Source organism: Pteronotus mesoamericanus, unplaced genomic scaffold (assembly GCF_021234165.1).
Source record: "Pteronotus mesoamericanus isolate MK-2021 breed Mesoamerican mustached bat unplaced genomic scaffold, CSHL_Meso_final contig_25, whole genome shotgun sequence".
NCBI lineage: Eukaryota > Metazoa > Chordata > Mammalia > Chiroptera > Mormoopidae > Pteronotus > Pteronotus mesoamericanus.
The window spans coordinates 21,587,636-21,613,761 of record NW_026555105.1 but is presented as its reverse complement, the minus strand read 5'-3'; the positions used below and the strand labels follow the sequence as shown (position 1 = coordinate 21,613,761).

Below are 26,126 nucleotides of genomic sequence, written 5' to 3'. Positions count from 1 at the left end.
TTATATTTTATAGAACATTGGTCCCACTGTAGCTATAATATCTGCATAGGGGGCACACTGGCTCAGCTCAATAGCCCGCTGTTTTTTCAGGACAAGAAAGCTATAAAATCTGGCAGCAGTTTGTTTTCGGTCACTATTTCTGCAGAGAGTCATCAGACTAAAGCATTTCATTCCTGTCTTGTTGGATTCCTGGGAAAATAATTAGAAAAGAGGAAAGGAAAGGGAAATAAGATAATTAAAAGCAGAGCAGGTGGATGCATAATGAACAACAAAATATTGACATTTTTGATAAGTGACTGTGAAATCCTTCAATGGAAAAATGCAAATGACTCATTAATAAGCTTAAAAGCCATATAGGTCATTGAGTACAAGCTTGGTTCATTGAGAAAATGCATGCAAAAGCACTCTAAAGTGTTATGAAAATTTTTAATGTGTTGTACAAATGTTAGGTCTTTAAAAACATACATGTTAAACTAAATGTAATGTGGTATCCTCGATGGGATCCTATAACAGAAAAGAAAAAAAACATTTAAAAAAATCAAGAAATCTGACCAAAGTATGGGCTTTAGTTAATTAAAATGTTTCAATATTGGTTTGCCAATAGTGACAAATGTACCATACGAATGCAAGATGTGACTAATGTGGGAAATTGGCTATGGGGTATATGAGAATTCACTCTGCTGTCTTCACAATGTTTCTGTAAATCTAAAACTATTCTAATAAAAATTTATTTTAAAAAATAAATACAAATTTAGAAAATTGATGTTAACATAAATTGCTCCAAATAGTTTAGACCTGTAGGGAGAAAAAAATCCACAGGACTTTGGGAGGCTTAAATACAATGGAGATTATGAGCCTATTAGGATTCTTTTCCTTAAAGGCACTGGGGGGTGGAGGTGACTATAAAACTTTAGTGTTGAATATAGAATTATATTTGTACATCTCAGTGACAGGGCAGTGTGACTTTATAAACATCTCTCAGTTTCTTTGCACAGGTTAAAAAGATGTTGGATTCACCACAGGGTACCTATGAACCTACTAGAAAAAGTTGAGGTCCAATAAAGTATTGGATTATGGATGACGATAACTCCTTTTATGAAGATTAGTACTCAGAATTAGAAGTATAGTTCTTCAGTTACAATACTGTGATAAATACCAGCCAGTATCCCTGTGAGTACTGTACTCCTTGGAAAGTTGTGCAGCATTTTCAGAAATGAGATATACAAGTTTTTTTCTGCCAGTTCATAACATTTAATGAATTAATAAATTAAATACTTTATGATATTTTATATCAACCAAATGAGTGGCCCAGCCTTGGCAACCATTCAGAGATGGCGTGACAAGCCTTCATTTATTCCTACTCCTGAGGAAATACGATGCCTCCCCCAACAGATGTGGGTTGGGTGGCTTTTTCCCCAACAGATGTGGCAAGGGAGTAGGGATAGCCCTTTTAATTTCAAGAATCCTTTTGAAAAACACTCTGGGCAGACAAATATGCAAGACTGAACACATGTGTTTATTCTGTTCCCTCCAAAATCACTTCTAAAATGAAGAAAAAGAAATAAAACATGACAAAGAAAGGAGATAAAGACAAAGAAAGGGGAAGACTAACTGACTTAGCAGAGTGGACAAAGCTGAAACCTAAGTGCCAACAGGGAGGAAAGCCAACAAAAAGGAAACCAATTTGAGCTACAGAACCTTTGGAAAGCTCAGGAATTAGAGGAAACAGTATATGATAAGCTGGAGATACGGGGTAAAGCAGAAAACGGGAGAATTTCTTGAAGGCCTACTTGTGAGCACTCAGACCCTCAGGTGCCCTCCACCACTTCACTGAACCAAGACATGGCTGCTCACATAAACTAGCAGGCTATTTCCCTGGGAGAGAGCAGGGGCAGTCCTTCCAATTTCAAGAATCGTGTCGAAAAATACCCCAAGGGGACAAATGTACAAGGTTGAAGGTGTGTGTTTATTCTACTTCCTTCAGAAACCCCTCTAAAATGAAGGAGGCAGGAAGATGCTTTTTGGAGATACCAACCATTGAGACTCTAGCCCTGGGACACCAGGCACTGTGGATGGTAAAGAAGTGTCATATCAGAAACTAGGGGGTGAAGTGAACTTCTACACTCTAAACAATGGGAGGGCCGGCCTCTCTCTATACCACTTTTGGTTCCCAAACCATGGACATCCTGCTTATATCTCCTAGGCAGTAGATGTGAAGATTAAGCCAGGAAAACTGTCCATTTTGAGGAAAACACCTATAGATAATGACATCAGTTTCGGGGGGGACTTAACCACCTCACAATGAAGACCACAAATCTACAAGTTGCACTCATGTGTGTGTAACTTCCAATCAGATTTTTAGGTCTCACTCTTAAATAAAAACAGGTAACCAAAAGTATACCAGACATTTGAGTAAAATTTCTAACAAGAATGAATTCAAAAGAATTGCTAAGGAAATAAAGATAATGCAGGGAACCCAAGAAAATTAGAATGTTTTAAAGTTAAGAAAAGACACTATCTCTGTAAAAAATGATTAGGATGAGATTGAGAGAGAGCAGAGCAGTGGTTTGCTTGGGGATGGGAGAGGTGGGACAAGAGACTGTCAAGAGGCACAAGGAAACTTTTTGGGATTGTACATATGTTCACTATCTTGATTGTGGTGATGGTTTCATAGGTACATACACATGTCAAAAATTATATAACCATATACATTAAATAGGTATGGGTTCCTGTATATTAATCACACCTCAATAAAGCTGTTAAAACTAAATAAAAAGATTAGGATGCTCTAAAATAAAAGAATAATTAAAACTTAAGAAAAAACTCTTGGAAAACATAAAAAGTAACAGCAGAAATAAAATTCAATAGACTGGAAGATAAAGTTGAAGAAATCTTCTAGACAGTAATCTTCTCTTTAGAAAGAGAGGGAGAGGGAGAATCATCGATGTGAAAGAGAAACATCAACCAGATGCCTCCCTATGTGCCCTGACTGGGGATTAAACCTGCAAACATATTTTTTGGTGGGAGGACACTACAACCAACTGAGCCACCCACCCAGCCAAGGCTCCTATGCATTTTGTATCTCATGAAATTAGGAGAGAATGTAACCACAAGGAAAATTAAAGTATCAGGAAACAGAGGAACTAATATAGGAAAAAGAGAAAGGAATACCATGTATGGTAAAGGAATAACCCACGACAAAAACTGGGGAGCAGACCTAGGGAGCAACTAATTCAGATTAGAACAAGAGGGTGATGAACTCTGGGAGAGGATATCTTCAAGAAAAAGAAATTGGAACTGATAAATTAATTGATACATTGCCCGTACTAAAAAGGGTTTTATTATGGTGCCAGGAAGTTTGGAAAAAGAATTATGGATGGGTCTATAGACACTAGGCTAAAGAAAAAAAAATGAAGTAATGATGAACTCTCCTCCAGTCCCCAATCCCCATAAAGTTGACAAGAAAATAAATGCAATTACAATATGAAGTTTCAATGTGAACTAATTTTTACACAATCTCTGTGGCAGCAGCTGCTTGTTGTCCCTTGATATCCATTCCCCTCCTCTTCCACAGTAACAGAATTTTAACCTTGGCCCAAGGTTGTCAGATAAAGACTACATTTCCCAGCTAGATGTGGCAAGGTGACTAAGTGCTGGTCAATAAAATGAGAAAGCGATATGCACAATAACTAGGCTGTGCCCTTAAAAGAAACTTTGCAGGCATGGTGAGTAGTTACCCATTCTGGGTAATGAAAATGAGATGAAGCGAAAGTAGGTCTCTGACGACTTTGTGAGCATAGCTGCCATACCAGGTTGTACTTTTACCTGAGGGAGAAAATAAACTACCTTTTAAAGCCACTGATATTTGGCTCTTTGTCACAATTAAGCCTGCTTCATAACTATTATAACAGTGTTATAACTGAATACTCTGCTAAAATATACTGAGGAGGGGGAGATGTAATTAAGCTAAATTTTCATTTTCTGATAAAATAAGTAATAAATAAAATTTAAATCTAAAATATCAAGAAAGGGCAGTAAAATAAGTCGTTAGAAATATGGATATAAACACTAAAAGAACCTTCTTAACATAGTTGCTTTTGGTGAGCAGGACTTAGCGATAAGAAGGAGTAGGGCAAAGGACATCTGTGTTTCCTTTTCAGCACAGTACTATTAAATTTTTAAAATTATATACATGTATTATTTTGATAAAAATATCAGTTAAACTTAAAAATTACGTCTCACTTTTAAACTGTTATAAACCAAGTTCTACATTGAATGTTTGTTAGTAGTCTGCTAAAAATAAGAATGAAACAAAATAGATGTCTAGGGGCATGAGTATGGGTAAGATATTGATATAGAACTTCTAATTAAAACTATTTTGATGTAGACACCAAATACAAACTCCCATATTTAGCCTTGTGTATACTTCTCAAAATCTATCTAGTAGATTTTTGGCATCAACAAAAACATAATAAAAATGGTTTAATTTTTATTAATATCTAGAAAACTGAAGTCAATATTTTACTTATTTTTAAAAATAAAAACAGGGTTAACAAACTCTATCATCTTACCCGCAAAGCATTTAACATCTGATGTATTCTTTGATTCCATCTCTCTCCCTCAATATTTTTTTCATTTCCCAATGACTCCTGTTTGAATGAGAAAATATTTCACTTAAGCAAATTTTAGTGAATGTTTATTATTTGTCAGGCATAGAGTTTGCTACAAAAAACACAATGACAACAGTGGGTCCGGCCATATAAAGAGCTTATAGTCTGATAACAGAGAGACTAAAAGTAGCCTACAGGTATAGATCAACCTTTGCCGGATTACATCTATATTCCCAGGTAATCTTCTTTTAAGAAAAATTTTTATTGAATTCATTGGAGTGACATTGGTTAATAAATTATATAGGTTTCATGTGTACAATTCTATAGTACACCATCTGTATATTGTATTGTATGTTAGCCACCCCAAGTCTCTTTCCATCACCACTTACCCCCTTTCACCCTTTTCTACCTCCTCCTACCCTCCTTTCCTCTGGTGATTACCATACTGTTGTCTGTGTCTATGAGTTGTTTGTTTGTTTGTTTGTTTTTTGCTAATTCTTTCACCTTTTCACCCAGCTCCCCAACCCCCATCCCCTCTGACAGCTGTCAGTCTATTCTCTGTATCTATGAGTCTGTTTCTATTTTGTTAGTTCATTGTATTCATTAGATACCACCTATAAGTCAAATCATATGGTACTTGTCTTTCTCTGACTGGCTTACTTCACTTAGCATAATACTATTCAGGTCCATCCACACTGTCACAAATGGTTAAGATTTCCTTCTTTTTTACAGCCAAGTATCAATATTATTCCACTGTGTAAGTGTACCATAGCTTTTTCATCCATGCATTTACTGATGGGCATTTGGGCTGTATATGCCAATAGACATATGAAAAGATGCTCACCATCACTAATCATCAGAGAAATGCAAATTAAAACCACAATGAGATATCACCTCACACCTGTCAGAATGGCTATTATCAGTAAATAACACTGCAATGAATATAGGGGTGCATATATTCTTTCAAATTAGTGTCTTAAGATATATTCCCAGAAATGGAATCGCTGGGTCATAAGGAAGTTCCATTTTTAATTTTTGAGATAGCTCCATACTGCTTTCCACAGTGGATACACAAATCTGCATTCCCACCAACAGTGCACAAGGGCTTCCTTTTCTCCACATCCTCGCCAACACTGGTTGGTTGTTGATGTACTGATGATAGCGATTCTGACAGGTGTGAGGTGATATCTCCTTGTGATTTTAATTTGCATTTCCCTGATGATTAGTGACATTGAGCATCTTTCCATGTGTCTATTCGCCATCTATATGTCCTCCTTGAAGAAGTATCTATTCGGGTCCTTTGCCCATTTTTTAATTGGATTGTCCTTTTGGTGTTGAATTTTATAAGTTCTTCATAAATTTTGGGTATTAACTCAGCAGATGTATCATTGTCATTTATGGTCTCTTATTCAGTGGGTTGTCTTTTCATTTTGTTGATGGTTTCCTTTGCTGTGCAAAAACTTTTTAGTTTGATGTAGCCCCATTTGTTTATTTTTTTCCTTTTGTTTCCCTTACCCAAGGAGATGTATCAGAAAAAATATTGCTACGAGCAATGTCCGAGGTTTTACTGCCTATGATTGCTTCTAGGGTTTTTATGGTTTCAAGTCTAACTTTTAAGTCTTTAACTCCATTTTGAGTTTATTCTTATGTACGGTGTGAGAAGGCAGTTTAGTTTCTTTTTTTTTTTTTGCACTCATCTTTCCAATATCCCTAACACCATTTACTGAAAAGACTATCTTTGCCTACTATATGTTCTTGCCTCCTTTATCAAATGTTAATTACCCATAAAAGTATAGGTTTACTTCTGGGCTCTTTATTCTGTTCCATTGATCTATATGTCTGTTTTTATGCCAATACCATGCTGTTTTGATTACTATGGCCTGGTAGTAAAGCTTAATTCTCCAACTTTATTCTTCTTTCTCAAGATTTCTGTGGCTATTCAGGGTCTTTGGAATATTTGTTCTAGTTCTGTGAAATACACAATTGGTATCTTAACAGGAATTGTATTGAATCTATAGATTTCTTTAGGTAGTATGGACATTTTAATGATGTTAATTCTTCCTCTCCATGAACACAGTATTTGCTTCCACTTATTTGTATCTTCTTCAATTTCTTTCTTCAGTGTCTTATAATTTTCCAAGTACAGGTCTTTTATATCCTTGGTTAAATTTATTCTTAGGTATTTTTTATTTAATTTAATTTTATTTTTATTGATGCAATTGTAAGTGGGATTGTTTGCTTAGTTTCCCTTTCCGATAGTTCATTGTTGGTGTACATAAATGCAACTGATTTCTGGATATTTATTTTGTATCCTGCTACTTTACTGAATTCATTGAACAGTTCTAGCAGTATTTTGCTGAAATCTTTAGGGTTCTCTGTATACAGTATCATGGCATTTGCATAGACTATCTTCTGATTATGGGCTCCAGAGTAGGAGAATCTGCAGTCTTTACTAGTAATGCATCCCAGGGTACCAGGCCCTTACTTTGAAAAGTAGTCAGCAAAGACCACCACTTTTGACGAGAACTTACCCAGCCCTGGTCAATCTGAACCCAGTTAACATGAGTAAACATAAAACTACTTAAAAAATATGCCTTATAAAGGCCTTTATCTGAACTTACTTAGTGATACAGAAGCTCTAATAAAAACTGGTATTTAGTAGTTTGTGTAAAATTGGATTAGAAAACTTTCAGATTTTGAGGGTGAAGATAAACCAATTGTCTGACATGTTATCTGAATAGATTTCATTCTTTTTAGTCTTTAAATCTTCAGAAATACCTCAGTATTTAAAAAAATTGTAAAGTTGAAATCCCTTTACAGGAATTCACTCTAAGCCCTTACCCACTAACACCTTATGAATTGAGAATAGAGCTGGGTATAGGAAAGGTGCTGATCAGTCTGAAAAAAAAATGTATTTTTTCTAAAACATATGGATCAAAGCCTATATTTATATATATGACTTCTGCTCAAAGGGCCACAAGTCAACAGCAAAGCTAGAAGTAATATTTGACCTGCTTAACTCCATATATATTATTGATTCATGTCTCTAGTTTTTGTCCCAGAGTGTAAAGGCATTTTAAGATTGTAATGAATTTGAGCAGAAGCTTTTTAGTAAATAATATCAAAACATTTAATGCCTGATATTAACTTTGTTTTTAAATAAATTATCATTATGATGAGTTCTAAGACTATTAGGCTTTTTTCATATGTGGAAAACAGACTGAATTCTCTGGATAATCTAGGATAGAATAAATACCTGGACTTTTTTTTCACCTGAAACAGTTAAACAGCTGAGCCAGGAATGGGCTGATTCATTTTTGTCTTTCTCTTTGCCTCTATAGACAGAGGTTATTTTCATACACAGCACAAGCTCAACTGTTTTAATAATCCACTGGGCTTTCCACACAATGGATTCAGCTGTAGAGTGCCCTGATAGATCAAGTGGACAGGCTTCAGCAAAGCACACAGACTATTTCTTCTGAGCCTTTTCCTGGTTAGTTTAGTTGTGCAATATGGGAGAAGCTTCAGTCTCATGAATTTTTAACAAAGAGTTTGACATTTGCTTTTTACATTTGAAAAATAGCATTTTGTATATTCAAAAATAAAAATCAACATTAGTAATGGGATGGGCTCATTTATCCCGGAACAGGCTAACTTTGACCATGTAAGATGCTGCTTGTTTAAGAGATTTTAAGAAAATCTGGAGCATAAGCCAAGACAGGCCATTCGTATGAAAAAGCTAATGGAAGCAGCTTGGGTGGGGCAGTGCCTCAGAGAATCACCAGAGTGAGGCAAACAGTGTGAGTTGATGGAGTCTCAGATATGATGCCTGCCTGGCAGCTCTGTGAAGGGAAGGCTCATCAAAGGAACAATGGTCTCTGCTAGCACTTCTGTCTGGGAGAAAGCTACCCCTCAAGCTCCCACCCTGATGTTGGACAATTCAGTTCCTTCCCACATATCTTTGGTGCCTTTTAAGATGCTGCCCCAATGCTGTAACTCAGATGAGTGAGTCTTAGTAAATCCGTGCGCAGGTCCTTTAACAGGAATTATCTGGGACCCCAGAAGCCTCCGTTTCAGTCAGCCTCAATCCCTGCTGGTTTTTATAGCCAGAAGTTCTGGGAACTTCTCTTCCTGGCACTGGAACCCTAGGCTGGGGACCTGGTGTGGAGCTGGGACCCCTTCCACCCCAGGAGGTCCTCTGAAGTCAAGATTTCCCTCGATTTTTATCCACAACACGTGGGTGTGAGACCAGCCCATTTCACATCTCTGCCCCCACTACCAATCTTGATGTGGCTTCTTCTTTAATTCCCTAGTGTAGGACTTCCATTCAGCCAGATTTCAGGAAGTACTGAACAATGGTTGTTCTGTAGTTTAGTTGTCATTTTGATGTGGTTGTGGAAGGATGCAAGTACTATGCTGCCATCTTGACTGGAAGTCCTTTAAAATAAAATTTCAAGTGCCCTAGACCATACTCCTAATATAGCTGTTTCTCTAGAGATATTACAAGAGTAACTTAAAACAATGATGCTCAACATTTTAAATCTGACTACTTTTGATAAGCACAAAAATCTCTTACCTTTCTTTAAAATTATTGGAAGTTTCAAAATAAAAAAGTCAAAGTAATTCTGAATATGTATTATCAAATCACTCACACACATCTTTGTTGAGATCACCAATATAAATTACAGTTTTAAAAAGGAACATGACAGCTCTAAAAACCAATTTTTAGGTAAAGAAGGTGTTAAACATTTAGGTGTTCCTAAATGTTTAAGTTTTTAAGAACACTTCCAAGACTATACATATATTTACCAATTCAACTGGACAATTTTCAATTTCTTGTGCCAAGATGACATTCACTAAAGAGGATTCCTCAGCAGCCAAAGAAACAATATCCTGCTAAAGCAAATTAGAAAAAAAATAGGTAAGTTATCACAGTACTAGTCATCGCAGGAACAATCTCATTTTAATAAATGCTTTAATCACATGAATGTTCATTTATAAAACTAATTTAGAGTACTATATCCCAGGTAGGCAGCCTCTGACTTAAATACTCCTGTTTTCCACATGTCTCCTATAAATGAAGAACTTGCAGGTCCCTTCCCCTCTTGCTTCCTATCCTTGTCACTCCTATTTCTCTTGTCACTGCAGATCTCATATCAAAAGTCTCTGCTGCTGTGTGGCTGAGGCCACTTTCCTTTGAAGCATTTTATCTAGCCCCAGTTCCCTACCTCTATTCTCATGCCAGTACCAGGTGGCAGAAGATCTTCAAACAGAGGGAGGGAGACAAGGGAAGGGATATTAATATCCCTACCTACGGCCATGACAGGATTCTTGCCACCACTGCTGGAGCTGTCACTGGCAAAAGGGAAGAAAAACTGTATCTGGAAGGGGTGCAAAGACATAAAGGAAGAAGGAAAAAAAGAAAGCCAGAAATTCTCCATTCCCCATCTTCTCCCTTTTTCATTGCTATAGAAGCTGTCAGCCCCTTTTTCATTGTGAACCTATCACCAAGCTTCATTCCCCAGCTGTCAGCTATGATCTTGATTAAGTTAGAAGCTTCCCACAACAGTTTACTTGATTTTTCACTTCAGCTTTTTAAAATTTTAGTGAATATAATGAGTTGCATTTTATTCTTTAATATACATATTTGTGGAAAATCTTGTTTTTCTCTTTTAATTTCTATGAATATTCTACATTTTAGAGACTCTCAATTTTGCAGTTACTTTACATAAACATTCTGTTTTATAAAGATTTGAAAATGACAAATCAGAATCAGTATTTCCTATCCCTTCAAACTGATTGTGCTCCCATTCCTGACTATATTTCACATCTGTTCACCATTTTGGGAAACAGAATAAAAATGGAATTGAAGGTTAAGTGTTAAGCATAGGATAAAGGAATAAAAGTTTCAAAAGAACCAGTGCATTAATCCTTTTCTTTTACTTCAAGCACTTGGGAATATCCAATTTTGTCAATATGTTAAAAAGTCATAAACTAAACCAGCTTGCTTAATCATAATTTTCAGTAGTTGTTCTCTAAGAAATGCCCGAACCCAAATAAAGAAGAGAGTAGTACTGGCAACCTAGTATCTCAATATCTAGTATGTTATAAAATATTTAGTAAAACACATTCTCTTTTAATGCATCATGAAGTTGTCTTTCCTTCCAAGGGCATTCGGTTTCAATGTGGACTGACTTTGAATTCCCTGAGTGGTTATCAAAGTACAGTGATGATGGAACAGACTAGAAAAGCATTGGTTTATTTTTACCTGGTATGGCTATAATATTTACATTTGTACAAATAAAGTGACAATTGAGAAAATATTTTACAGTAAATTGTTTCCAAATAACTGTTTTTCAAATAAAAGTTATGTCTTCAAATAAAAATTATTTAAAACATTTTATTTTGGCCATGTATCTTTAGATAGTCTTTTAGATTCAAGGCTAACGTAACTGGTAGGTCTAAAACATACTATTCTTAGAACTTGGAAGTGTGAATTTATGATCAAAATTAAAACATAGGTGGATTGTCCAGAGTCCTAAGATTCCATGACATATTGAATGTGGGGCCTAGTAGTATTCTCAGCATATAACCAGACTGAGGTAAAATCACTTATTTAATGTACTATGCAAAATACTATTTCAGTATGAAACTACTTATCTTGTGATCTGCTATCCTAAAGTTCCAGAAAATATTGTTCTGCAGATGAAAATCATGTTTTATCCTGTGGTACTGCTACTTACTAAAGAAATTATAGGATGATATGAGATGAAATATAAAATATAAATGTACGACAATACTAATCAGAGTCTCAATGTTCCTTCACTGTATCTGTGTCAGAGAAATAATATTTTTATTATTCTTTTTGGTTAACTTACCTCAGAATTAATATTTTTATTGGCATCCTCATGCGAGCTACAATTTGACCCATCAATCACATCCTTCCAAGTTTTGTGTTGACTTAACTCTTGCTGGGAACTTGGATCTTTCATCATAGAGGTCTCTGAATTATTAAGGAAGTAAAGAAGATTTCACCAAAATATCTCTTCAACTTAAATTGGAATATGATTGTTACAAAAGAAAACTTCTGACACTAGAATCCATTTAAGCAAAGGGTATACAAATTCTTTATGGTTCCCAAGTCTCACATATTTATCTTCCTATTTCCCACATCTGCCTCTATCACCTCCACTTCCTTTCTTCTACCACTTCCCTCCTCAGTACTCACAGCCATACATTTACTCATAAGACAACATGGATAGTTCAAGCCCACCTTGGCGTATCACTCAGCAGATTTTAATGACTTCAGGATGGATGATCAGGAAGCAGAGGCTCACTCACCACCTAAGTTGGTTTTATTATTCCTTTGTAATAGTCACGATAATAATCAGCAATTATTAATACTCCGTGTATCCTCTGGGAGTATGGAAATATTTGTCTCAGGTTAACTGTATTGTTTAAACACTATTCTTATTCACTAGGTGACATTTCATGTTAGTTGTTTTAAAGTGAAATATTATCTTACTAGATATGAAAACTGTCTTTGTTTAAGGTTTGTGAATACTGCCTTTTGGGGGTGTGGGAAGTAGGGAAGCGTAAGATTAAGCATAGTATACATGGTATATAAACCACCTTTTTAATGTAGCTTTGTGGGCAAAAATTAATCTGCAAAGCAGAAAAATACAATGCTGATATAATATTTCTTTCCAATTCGAATACTCTTTTAGAGATAGCATTTATAGTTGGGAATATGCAAACAGATTCCATACTCATTTTGTAATGCAAAATGAAAATTTTTGTTTCTACAACATTCCTCAACATCAACAAAATTAGGATGTCTTACCTACTATGCTTCCACCTTTCATTTCTTCCCTTATTGATTCCTTCTGCATCAATTTTCTTCCAAGTTTAAAGCCAGAGGACAGAAAGCATTTTGTAAATAACTGTAAAAATACACATTTTTTGTTTCTAGTTTTTGTACAAATAAAGTAGTTCAATAAAATATAAGCACATATGCTAAAAAGTCAAAATTATAATTCATGCACACATTTCCAGGAAATTAATTCAAAATAAGGGGGTATTTTTCTACAAGTTTAAATTCTTGACTCTATGAGTGTAAATATGCACTTATTTATTTATTACCAAACACTGCACACATGTAAAAGTATGGAAACTATTACCATTTTCAGTTCAGTATGAGTCAGATCCTGGGTAGCAGTTGACAGAAGTGTGTCCACTCCTCCCCTCTTTTTCCACATCATCAGTCTTTGGGTAGGAGGTGCAAGTTCCAAAACCATGAGAGTGTCAGCAAAGGAAGTAAGCTGTTTATGCATAATTTTGCTACTGATCTCCTTGACTGGATCTATGAGCAATTTCCTCTTTTTGCTTTTCCTTTTCCAAGCAATATCTAAATATCAGAAATAGGCTCAAATGTGATTGGTTGTACAACTTTGTAAAATGGTATTCTAGGCACTGCATCTCAAAGAAATGTCTACCACAATTCAACCTACAGAGTTGCACAGAGCAGAAAATCCCCTTCTCTGTACTGAAAATTATGTTTTACAAAGTTTTTGCACAATTGGAATGTCTGAGAAGCCAAGACTTCACACATTTTGTAAGCTGTTGCTCACAGTTTCTGAGCAGGGACTCTGTTGACCTACATAGTGGACAACTGAGGACATAGGGAACAGAGGGTATATTGATAGGAAAGTCACTCAATTCTGAGGTTCCTTAAAATACCTATATAACAGTATAACTTTTTGAAACAATAATTTGCATTTGCCCAGTATATTTTTCCCTCCCTCACTGAAATTCATACACAAAGTCCAAGTGGGTAGCCCATGGGATTTCATGCCTATAGGTAATTTTACTAGGTAGAAAGCAGAAGTCATTTTTTGCCTTAGTAAAGATGCAAAAGGGGAAGGAGGGTTAAATTTCCAAGAATGGGTAAATATCTGAGATCAGATGAAGTCAGAAGGAACAGGCACCAGCTTGCTGATGTGCCTCAGTAAAATCCTGGGAACATAAGATCCCAGAGGGGCTGGCTGTGTGAAGACTCCAGAGGCTATGCAGGCTGGGACAGTGGGCACTGCAACCTGGTGTGGCTGATGACCAGAAGTTACCTTCCACTGGCCACAAACTTCCCCAAATTTTGATACTACATGGCTTAGGGCAGGATAATGGAGCTGGGCAGACTGAAATTCTTGCCAGCCCAGTCGGACAAAGGCTCAAGGTTGAATTTGGCAAAGGAAAAAAAAAGTTTGAACACTTTATTTCTTGCATGCCTGCGTTTATAAACTGAAATCCATATCAATTATACTACTTAAAACTAGTGTATTTTTTAAAAAGTCTAGTTATATATTAGATTCATATTTATTGTTTATTCCTAAAATCATGCTTGAAGTTAAACATTAGAAGAGAGAGTGTCTCTCTTCTGATTCTTTTATTCTGCCTTATTTTATATTCATTTACATGCTTATTTATTTCGTGATCAAATTGTAAGTTTTCCTTTTTCTTATTGAGTTTACTGAGGTGACACTGGTTAACAGAACCATACAGGTTTCAAGAGTACAACTCAAGAAAACATTGCCTGCTTCATCATGCACCCATTGTCCAGAGCGAAGTCAGGGTCTGTCCCCCTCATCCCCGCTTTGCCCTCATCGCCTCCCCCGCCCCACTTTGCCTCTGGCTATCACCATACTGCTCTTGTCTACACACACACACACGCACACACACACATATTAATATACAGGGTCCAGCACAAATAATGCCCCTTTTTATTACATAAAAATCTTTTATTATAAAATCATAAGCATGTAATCCTGTAACATAACGATATCACACTCAGGCACACCATAGGACGTTTCAGGTAAAAGGTGCACATTGCTTGTGCGAGACATTCATGTACACTACCAACCACATTCAATGCCGTTACTTCTGCCGGACCCTGTATGTTTTATTTATATATATATAAAGTTTCTTAAAAGCAGGAACTATGTCTTCTTCACTTGTGCCCAATACAGAGTAATGGCTCAATAACTACTGAACTCAGTTTAAAATATTTCAGTTTCCCAAACTGGAAATATGGGTGGACCACAACTGAACAGAATGAAAAGATCCTCTCAAACTCCCTTAACACTCTTCCCCTGTTGTATTATAAATGCTATTACTAGATTGACTACCTTTTATAATATTTCAGATTATTCAAATATCTAACAGTAAATAAGATAGTGGTTGTTAAAAGTAAAAATAAAAACATGAATGACTCTTACCTGAAGCATCAATTGGATCAAGAGTAAGTCCTTCATCTTCATTTGATAATGTGGTTTCATACATTTTTTCACTTTCCAGTAGATGTATATACTCTGGATTATCTGGTTCTACTAATCAACATCACCATAAAAATAATAAAAACAATAACTAGAGGACTATATGATAATTAAAGTGAAAGATAAACTAATTGAACATTTATATTTCTAACTAGAGCCACTTCTGAATTCTTAGAATCATGTATTTGACAGAGTTGAGGAGGCTCAGCTCTGGGACCCACAGTGTCTAAGTGAGTCTGGTATCATTATCCTTTTTGCACATATGACATCTAAGGCTGGACTAGATATGACTGTGACTATAGTCACAAAGTGAAAACATGGTACCATGATAAATGACTGGCTTAAATATGATTACATGTCTGCTAAAATATTTGTATTCTGTTCAATCATTTCATTACTAGTTGACCTATAAAAAATTGTAACTTTTAATTGCCTATCTATTTTCACATTTTAAATTTCCATTATTGTGTTAGAGAGCAAATGTAACATCAAAAAGAATAAAAAATCAAAATGAGGTTAATCATACTAACAATTCTTTAAAAAATCAGACTAAAAGAAATCAAATCATTTGAGGTACCTTCACATAAATTTCAAGTAGAAAATATCCCTACCTATTTGTAGTTTCTCTCCAATTGTATATAGGTTATCAAATCATATGAATATGACATTAATGTAATAACCATTTTATAGCAAACAATAATGTTTTTACCATGTAACATATGTTTTCTTAATGATTCAAAAGCACAATATTTTGGCAGAGAATTTAAACATTCTCTCATATTAAATAAAACCAGTCCTAGTTAAATAACCATTATTGTACCTTTCTCAGAACCCAGTTTCTTATTCTACATAGTCTTGAGTCAGACTAAGAGTTTGAGGAACATTTTTTATTATCTTTTGATATATGCTACATAGACTCAGAAGTTCTGAGGCTTAATTTGAATATTACCAACTTTTCACTTTCTATACAAAGGAAAATTTCAACATACCCACTATATTATTGGGAGACTCAGGAGGCAAGGGAATTTCTCCATTTAAATGCATGTCTTCTAACAGGATATTCTCATCATCTTGCAACAGATTGTCTTGAAAAACACAACAAATACTTTTGTCATACAGAATTGAATCTATCACTTGCTCACTAAACTTTGATTGATGTTATTGTATATAAGAAATTGTGAAAGAATACAAAAATAAATGAACCCTATTTAATTAGATTTGATTGGATAGGCTATCACATTTCATGCAGAATAACATAATTTTTATATACTTAATTTTCTTTCCTTTATTAAAATCTATTTAGATGTTTAATTTCAGAAAATATTTACTAAACTAATACCAAGATAGTAACCTTGTTACAAAGCCAAGTTTAGTTTCACGTCAAGAAGTGAAAAATTTTCAAACTCCTTTGGTAGAGATTTAAGGTAGAGCCACTGTTTATTCATATTTTCAAAATTCCAGATGTTTGCAATAACCAGCCTTAAAAGAAATTGATTGATTTGAGAGAGGAAGCGGGTGGGGAGAGAGAAACATTGATTTTGTTATTCCACTTATTTATGCATTCATTGGTTGATTCTCGCATGTGCCCGGACCAGGGATAGAACACAGTTTTGTCCTTTATCAGGACAAAGCTACAACTAACTGAACGACCAGGCCAGGGCAACCAGACTTTTAATGTAAACTAGAAAATTAAAAAAAGATTCGCCATGTAGCAGTCAATATTTTTAAAATATGTTCATTTGGATTTCCTAGTTTTTGCCTACACTATTTCTATGATTAATATAATATAAAAATAAAATAATAATATAAAATGTTGGACAGATCCTTTAGAATAGCTCTCCCACAATTTCTGTTAAAGAAAACAATGTTGGGGGGGGGAGGGTTTGGTATATAATCTAGTATATTTTGTGAGGAATATGCTAACCTCACTTTTTCCCTTCTAAAAATTAGAAATATTTAAAAAATAAAAACAAGCAGTATTTCACAATCTATATAAAAAATGTGTTTAAACAGATGGTTATTTACTTAGACCTAGCTTAAATGTTTAAATATACTACACACTTAACTCATGTAAAGAATGTGTTGATTTATGACAGAAGCATTCCTGATGTTTTAGTTGGATCTAATATATCTACTAATATACTATAGTAATTTCATAGGAATAAGTATCCAATTTCTGTAGAACCAGACAGCATACCGATCATTTCTCCTGCAGCTCCTTCATCACCAAATCCATCCCCACTGTCATAGAGCAGAGATTTTTCTCCACTGAGGCTTCCAGAACTATTTTCAACTACAGGACCACTGGAATTCAGCAATATGTTGTCATCAAAGAAGCTATGGCTTCTGAGAATTTCAGGTTCCTCCCCTGAATAAATATATATCATTAAAACTGAGTCAGACAAACACAGAATTTTAGGGTTAGAAGGAAATTCAGATAGCATCTTCCATAGCTCCCCTGCCCCTTCATTTTACAGATAAGGAAAATGAGAGCTAAAAAACTTATTTGAATTATTAAAGTCACTCAGTTAATCAGCGGATACTCGATTTCTAGTCTAACGCTTTTTTCCAATACAATGAGAAAATAAAAAGCCAAAACATCAGAAATAGAGTTTCTAGTTGTGATACAGTTTAATAATTTCCCAGATTATTACCGGCAGTGGAATGATTCTCCTACTTTAGGTTGGTCATGTTCTGCTTGAACAAGTATTATGTCATATTATTTCAAGGATAAAAGCTTGTGTTTTTTATCCATAGTGGAGCTTTGGAAAATAAGGAACATATCTACCTTCTCAGGAATGGAAAAGTGGGTAAAATATTAAAGAATGGACTTTCAACATTCATTGAGTAAGTATTCACGAATGGGTATTAGGAAATATGTTAGGGATTGGAGATACAGCCATTAAAAAGACAAAAACTAGTCAGCTAACATTAACCGAGTGCTTACTATGTGCATTATATTATGCAATAGAAGATACTATTAAAACCCTCATTGTATAGACAAAGAAACACATCCACAGAAAAGTACTGTAATGAATACATGGTCACACTCTAATAAATGACAAGGCCAGGATCTGAACCCAGCAGAGACATCAGTGTTAGAATTGTAACTGGTAAAATACTTTGTCAAATGGAGGTTTATGACAGAAAACTCCTAAGACACAGCAGCAGATAAACTCCCTGCTTCAAACTGGCCTGCTTCCAGATAGGCTAAAAGTGCATATTCTTTCCCTTCCTTGGGTTTGAATCTCTAGGCTCAGGAGTCTGAAATCCCAAAGAGTCAAGTTTGGTCTTTCCTGCCCACCCTCTAACAACCCATGTAAGTGCTATTCGGTAAAGAAAATAATGAAGTATCACTTGTTACTTTGTTGAAAGTTCTTTTAACATATAGAAAGTTCTTCTATAGGCACACATCTTCTAGAAAGTAAGAGTTTAAAAAGGCAACCTTCATTGTACTGGACTAAACATTTGCTCAAAAGAAAAGACTGACTTCTCTAAAAATATTTCCACATGTTCCAGGTGCAGCTTGACAGCTCCCAAAAGAAAAATCAGTCTTGGTCAATAAAACAACATTTATGAAGAAACACTATATTCTTAGCACTGAGCATCACAAGAACCTGAGATTACACAAAACAATTAAGGAAATAATCATTGCCTTCAATCTTATATTGTTATTCAGAATAGGATAGATTCACATTAAACAGTTCTTTAAGGACATTAGGTTTGAGTTAGTTTTTGAAGAAAAGAATTACTTATTGGTGGAAAGGATTAAAGGGGGTATAAGGAAAATAACCCTGTGATGTTGCTAGTAGTATCCCAATTTAGGGGAGTAAAGCAGTAAGAAATAGGGTAGTAAGGCTCAGAGAAGTTAGGTAATTAACCCAGTATCACACAGCAAGTAAACAGAGAAAGCCCAGATTCAAATCCAGGTCTGTTGGTATACTAAGAAGGTGTTCTTCCCACATATCCTAGAAAAAGGCAAGGATAAAATTATTGGGGGGTTACATTTATACATTAAAAGATTCATTCTAAGGATATTTCTACTGTCATCGAAATAACTTTCTATTGGCATTATTTCAATATAAAGATGCAAATACTACTGATTAGGATATAATTTTGATTTCCCAAATATTCTCACCAAAACTCCCAGCTTGGAAAAATAGATCATTGTGATAATCTTCTTTAAGTGTGATTTCTTCTGGTCTGCTTTGGTTCTGAGTAAATTTTTCTAACACATCAATAGCACTATGGAGAAATGTAAGATTGAGGAAAACACGTGAACACATGTTTTATAGTATACTGCAAAACAACAACAGAAACCCCTAAAACAAAAAAAAGGTTTTATTATAAAAATAAAGGATATTTTTACTTTCTCAACATTATTGTTTATAAATGCTAGTTTTTTATACATGCATATAATCCCAAGTTGCCAAATCCAATGGTCAACTCTCAGTCCTCTTACTTACCCTAACCAATGGCATTTGAAATAGATGTTAACTTCCTTCCTTATGAAATGCTTTCTACTGTTAGGCTCTGGAATTCCACTCTTTCTTGATTTTCTTTCTACCTCACTGGCTGCTCCTTTTCCATCTCCTTTATTAGTTCTTCCTCATCTCCCAGACTATTAACTATTAGGAATGACCCAACAACACTCAGTCCTCAGATCTCAATCTCATTTTCTCCCTTACTCCCCCTCTCCCCTTTAAATCTACACATACTCCTTTGGGGATGTCCTATGATTTATGGTTGAAGTTCCATCTATATCTCACAGCTCCCAAATTCATATATCCCACCCAGACCCCCTTCCTGAATCTTACACCCAGGTAATTCAACTACCTACCTACTCCCCCTGTATGTATAACAGTCACCACAAAACTTATGTCCAAAAGCTAATTTAATTCCTTGACCCTGCCCCTCTAAAACCTGACATTCCATAGTTACCCTAATATCATTAAGTGGTGACTTCATTCTTATGCCAAAAACCATATAGTCATCCTTTACTTCTCTCTTTCTCTTAAAGCCATATGCAATCAGCAAATTCTGCTGGGTCTGACTTCAAAATATATTCATAATTTGACTGCTACCATTTTGATAAAATGAAGATTGAGAACTGATGACACATACTGTTAGGTCTCACCTGGACTTCTTTCTGCAGTAATCTTCTCACAGGCTCTCTGCTTCCTCCCTTTTCCCCTTATAGTATAGTAAGTGCCCAAAAGGAGCACATTGAAATCGACTCACCAATTAAAACCCTTCTGGGCTTCCCCAGCAAAATGAAAGTCCTTATTGTAGCCTATGACATCCTGTATCTCTGCATCCCTGGCTGCCTCTCTGACCTCATTTCTTACCACTCAGACCCTCATTTACTCCATCCACTTCAGTCTCACTTGCCTCCTTGCTGTTCCTTGAAAATGTCCAGTGTACTCTGCCTGAGCACCTTTCCACTTGCTCTACATCAATTCTTCTTCCTCACATTATTGAAGATTTGTTCCTTTAGCTCCTTCAGGTTTCTGTTCTGACCTTATTAGAAATGCCTTGCTTGACCATTCTATTATTTATTTTATTTTATATTCTATTTCTCTTCATAATGATGATCATCTCCTGTCAATGTATATTTAATTGTTTATTGTCTGTCTACTCCAACTAAATGTTAGATTCATGCCACCAGAAGCTGTATTTCATTCATTGCTATCTCTTCAATATCTAGAACAGTGTGTAGCATATGGAAGGCACTAAAAAAATATTTACTGAATGAATGGATGAATATACTGTCAATATTGTAAACTGCATTTAGCAAATATAATGATACATTTTGGTGTACTTTGAAATTTCACATTAAATTCAAGTCTCTGTCAATTGCACATTTAATTCAGTTGTTAACTACATTGCATTTGCATTCATTAAATCTGAAGATGAAAAAAATACAATATCAAGAAAGAAATTGAAGGAAAATAAATAAAACAATTTACTTCACATTCTGGATTTCAAAATCATGAAATTCTTCTGGCAGCGTGATAGCACTGTAAGTTGCTTCAAAATTCTCTTTTGGAAGGTCAACTAGTCCTGAAAAGAATAAAAAATCTCATTCAGTAAGCAATGATACTATATAAAATAAGGAACTCCCAGATAAATCTCTTTTATTTAAGTGAGACTTTCTCTCACTAAACTACTGCTTAGTCTCCTACCTGGTTTCCCTGTATTCACTCCTGCTCCCCTTCAGTCCATTCTCTACAAAGCAGCCAGCGTGATATTTTAAATACGAAATCAGATCAGATCACTCCCACGCTTAAAGTGATTCAGTGACTTCCTCGGTACATTTAAATAGAATCCCAATTTCTAATCAGGGCCTCTGCAGCCCTACAAACCTATCAGCATCATCTAAGGACACTCTTTTCCTCACTCACTATACTCCAACCATACTGGTCTTTTTGTTCCCTGAACAAGTTAAGCACTTTTTCACCTCAAGACCTTTGCTCTTGCAATTCCCTCTGCCCAGAATGCTATTCCCTCAGGATATTTCTCATTCTTCAAGTTTGAGCTAAATTCTATCCTCTCAAAAAGGTGTCTCTCCCAGCTAGACTAACTAAAATAAAATTTGCTGTTATTTTTTGTTGTAGTATTCTTTTTATATTTCTTCACAGCATAATCACAACCTACAATTACTCGAGTGCTTAAAAAAAAAACCTTTTTCATTACCTGATTTTCTCACCAGACCAAAAAGGACCTTATTTGTCTTGTATTCCAGAGCCTAGCATAGTGTTTCACATAAAGTATGAGGTCAATAAACATTTGTGAAATAGATAAATAAAATAATGAACAAATGAACCATATTTGATATCATTTTAAATCTACATAGAGTTTATACAAATATCTTAAATAAAGAAAAAGCCCTGCCAATCCTAATTCAACAAATATTAATTGAGAGAGTAGCATATGCAAGGCACTGAAAAAAGTACTGTAAGAAATTCAGAAAATGAATGCCAATATATTGCCTTCAAGCAATATAAACTAGCTTATAGACTAGTTGTGAGAAGCCAAGCCTATACCTAAATAACCATAATACAAGATGGAAAATGATGAATGTCTTAAAATTAAATTTAAATTTAAAGGCATTATATTTATATTATATGTAAATCTCTAGCACTTTGGGATGTCTAGAGTTTTTATTTTTTTTATTTTTTGTATTTTATTACTAGCATGCTACTTAAGGAGTCTTGAGAATTCTGAAAACAAGGACGATTATTAATATCCAGGCTTTGTCAGACACATTATTTCTAATTTATCTCAAAAGGCAAAAACAGATATTGCAAACAACAAAGCACATTAAAACTGAGTATCAGAGTTTGTTGCACAAGTGTGGTAGCTTTAAGTATATTTCATAGGTAAACACGCAGAAACATTACAAGTTTCTGAAAGCATCTTTCCCTGTAAACACAGGAAAAGAGAGAACAGGAAACTTAGATTCACTCAAAAGAAAAATTACTTTCACCCTATTCACCCTGGAATTATAGAGTGTTGTCAATTAAAAAAGCCCACCCAAAATAAAAATGCAAAAGGGAACCAAGACAAGTGAGACAAATCAATATTGCACATATACCTGGGCGAAATGTCATCTTCATTTTAAGCAATGCTTCACTGCAATCTGCCAAAAGATATTTTGCCTTCCTATTATAGATTCGAACAATTCCCAAAAGAAGGTGTCCTGAAGTTCGAAGTGCAATTTTCACCTTTCAATAATTTTTAAAGTATTAGAATATTAAAAATTAGATTCATAAATCCTGTTCTTTGAAAATTACAAAATCATAAGAATTTCTTCTCTTTAAAAAGCAGGTATTTTGTATTCTTATTTAAAGTGAATCACTTAATTTTTACCTCACCTTGTAAAATATTGGGTTGGCCAAAACGTTCCTTTACTTTTTGCCATGTGATGGCACTAGTAGTGTTTAGTTGTCTTGAACTTCATTCGAAACAATTTTGTTAGATTGTATTGTGACAGCTGTCATATCAGCATGCATTTAAAAAAACTTATCAAAATTGGTGAATTTTTGTGCAACCATTTTAATATTGATGATAGAAGAAAATACGCAGCATTCTCAGCATATTATGCTTTATTATTTCAAGAAGGATAAAAATGTAACTGAAACACACACAAAAAAATTTGTGCAGTGTTTGGAGAAGGTGCTGTGACTGATCAAATGTGTCAAAGTAGTTTGTGAAGTTTCTTGGTACCATTGACATTTTGGCCAAATAATTCTTTGCTGTGGGGCTCTCTTATGCATTGGAAGATGTTTAGCAGCACCCCGACCTCTACCCACTAGGAGCCAACAGTGGGAGATAGCCAACATACTCAAAATATCCAAGTCAATAAAGTTATTGGTGAAAATAAAAAATGTGTCTTTTATTTTATGGAAAAAACTAAACAGATTTTTGGCCAACCCAGTAAGTTCTTTTCTTCAATGAAGATAATTTAATGTGACATTTAAGTGAAGAGTGCTATTATTGCCTTTATGGGAAGAATAAAAGGCCAAAGTCAAGCAGACTTGGGTTCAAGATTTGCCTCAGTTGCTGAGGCTGGGTCATTTAACATTCCTGAACTTTGATTTATTAATAATGGTTATAATTTATTATTTACTTGTTCTGTGCCAGGCATTGTCCTAAGGGCTTTTAATTCATTAATTTATTTAATTTTGATAACAACATCTATTTACAGAAGAAAAAACTGAGACTCAGATATGTTAAGTGGTGTGCCCAAACCAATACAACTATTAAGTAATGGAACAGGAATTCAATTTAAACTTGACAAACTCAAAAGTTCATACTCTTAGCTACCACGCTTCACTGAGGCAAAAAAGCCCATCACACAGGATTGTTGTGAAGATCAAAAAAACTAATGAACATAAAGTCTAGTCTAGTGCCTTACACATGGTTGGTTTTCAATTATAATTCATCCTTCTCTCAAGCAGAAAAATACTTAATGTATAAAATATTAAGAGAATATTTTAAGGTAAATTCTAGTAGGTTTTTTAATGAATATAACACTTTATGAAGTGTTTTCATATATTATTTTCAGTTATACACAATCCTCCTTTTTTTCCTACTTTCCCTATTTATTCACTCATTATTTTCCTAATAAATACTTATTTGGTACTACTTTGTACATAGTAATTTGATAGGGAATAACAAAGGATTACAAAATACGTATAAAATATGGTCTTTATCCTTCAGGGTCCACTCTATTTATGACAAACTTAAAACAGTTAATTATTAACACAAGCCAATATATGTATATATTCAGATAATAAATGCTATAGGAGCTAAACGAGCGACGACCATTTGAGAAGCAAACATCCTTGGAAATATATTTTATGATATAATGTATTTCAATTCCTTTCCTTTCCATAAGTCATGGCAATACATACTACAATTTAATCAATAGCATACCTTAGGTGAAATAATTTTTTCAATGGTTATCTCTAGATTACACTCAGATACATGGGCCTTCGTGAGTTTCTTCTCCCAGTGAGCTGCCAGCCAGATTTTGGCCAATGGCCCTCTCTTACTCATAAGCACATGTGTGTAGAACATATTGCCTGTATTCCTTAGTTGTTTTTAATGAACTAGAGAGAACATTAAAAGATATTTAAAATTTGATTACAAAAACTTTTTACTGCTAATTTTCAGCAAGCAAAACCAATTTTCATTAACTATAATAACACTCAGATTATCTTCTAGTTCAATGCATTAGTCAACTTATTTTTGTAAAGGAGAAACCATTAGTTAAAATACAAAATAATAAACTAATTACAGAGCTCTAGTAGATTGTGACTCACACCTGGTTTAAATGTATCCTGATCACTGATCACTTTTTACATTTTATTTATTTTATCCTATAAGGGGTTTGAGGTCTTTTATTAATGTGGTCAAATAAATAGAGGAGAAAGCTTGGAAAAAAATAGGAGATGGAAATGGGAAAAAAAACAATGAATTGGAAAAGGTAGACCAAACTAAGAAAAGAGAACACAGGCCTCCTTTTTTTTCCTAAACTTAAGAATTTGAGAAATGTTGGATTATTGATTTATATCCAGGAGTTGAATTTCCTCGTTCACTTCAAGATGCTCTGGTTTATTCAGTAATATATTATTTTTTGAAGTTAAAATAATGGAACTCCAAAGGACCATGAAATGGAAAAAAGAAAACAAGAAACTATAAGAAAAGAATAAGAAAGCAACAAAGGAAACAAGAATCAAATTAAAATGTTTTGAGGTAAGAGTGGTAAAACACTGGGAAAAAAGACAGAATTCATGCATATTTCTACAAATTGTACTGTTCTCCGTAACATCATAAAGTTCCATTATTAAGGAATATTATAATACTTTGACTTGTAGAGGAGAATCAAATTAATTTATTTCTCACGTATAAGTGGTCTTAAGCTGCCACCATAAAAGCTTCTTTTTTGTTTTTCTACTTAAATTCCGAGAAAAGAGCAAACTGAGCCAAAATGAACACAAAAACAATATCAGTCCCAGAATTAAAAATTTAGCTGAGCGTTGATCAATGGCCATTTCCACACCAAGAACCAAGTCACTGGGCCCCCCCAAAAGGTCACACAACCCCCCAAACCACATTCCCCCGTGGGGCAGCTAGAGATTTTGTTTATGGCCTGTTTTGTCTGCTTTGCTTCCACTTTACTTCTTTCTAGACTGTGTGTTTGGTATCTTGGAATAAACTGCAGTCCATCTTTTAAAATTGCTCCCAGGTGTATACTTATTAATGTACTTTAAGAAAAAGAAACAACAACAAAAAAAAACCTTGTGATTTAATATTCCTGAGACATTGATTTTCCTTGAGCACATATCCCTCCCGCACAACAAAATCCCCCACAAAACCCCAAACGTCCCGAAGGTGAGGTCGAGATGGAATTTGCTTTCTGGAAAGTAAAGCTGACGCTAATGCACGGACCTAGGAGGCAGGGAATGGGCCGGTTCTAGACTGGCCCCGGGGGAGGCAGGGAGCGCGGCGGGCGGAGGGGAGCCGGGGACGCGAGGCAGCGCCCGCCCCCGCGCGGATGCTCGCGGCGAGAGCCTAGGACGGCGAGCCTTCACAGGGGAGCACGCAGGGGGCCAGGGGCGAGGAAAAGGAAGGCGCCGAGACGGGCGGTGTCCAGGACTGGGAGAAGGCGGCGAGTGCC

The 26,126-nt window shown here is 35.1% G+C and overlaps 1 protein-coding gene across 2 annotated transcripts; it reads right to left on the bottom strand.

Moving 5' to 3' along the window:
* RAD21L1 (RAD21 cohesin complex component like 1) lies at positions 1 to 24,523 on the bottom strand. 2 transcript variants are annotated; one of them, XM_054573467.1, is made up of 13 exons: positions 24,380 to 24,523; positions 22,536 to 22,665; positions 20,908 to 21,001; positions 19,077 to 19,183; positions 17,136 to 17,306; positions 15,928 to 16,023; positions 14,882 to 14,992; positions 12,791 to 13,017; positions 12,454 to 12,553; positions 11,489 to 11,613; positions 9,420 to 9,506; positions 4,572 to 4,649; positions 1 to 189 (listed from the first exon to the last, which is right to left on the bottom strand). In XM_054573467.1, the coding sequence occupies exons 1-13, from the start codon at positions 24,521 to 24,523 to the stop codon at positions 1 to 3; spliced, it is 1,659 nt and encodes a 552-aa protein (XP_054429442.1). The 2 variants fall into 2 exon arrangements, with proteins under 2 accessions (XP_054429442.1, XP_054429443.1); XM_054573468.1 differs by having other exon boundaries at positions 9,420 to 9,503.
* Positions 24,524 to 26,126: the final 1,603 nt, after the last annotated feature.

Excerpts from the sequence above, each read along its gene's own strand:
- RAD21L1 (XM_054573467.1), bottom strand. The coding sequence starts at position 24,523 with ATGTTCTACACACATGTGCTTATGAGTAAGAGAGGGCCATTGGCCAAA. Across the intron at positions 21,002-22,535 it reads GAAGATGACATTTCGCCCAG|GACTAGTTGACCTTCCAAAA; the intron begins GTATATGTGCAA and ends TATTCTTTTCAG. Across the intron at positions 13,018-14,881 it reads TGATCCAATTGATGCTTCAG|ATATTGCTTGGAAAAGGAAA; the intron begins GTAAGAGTCATT and ends TCTGATATTTAG.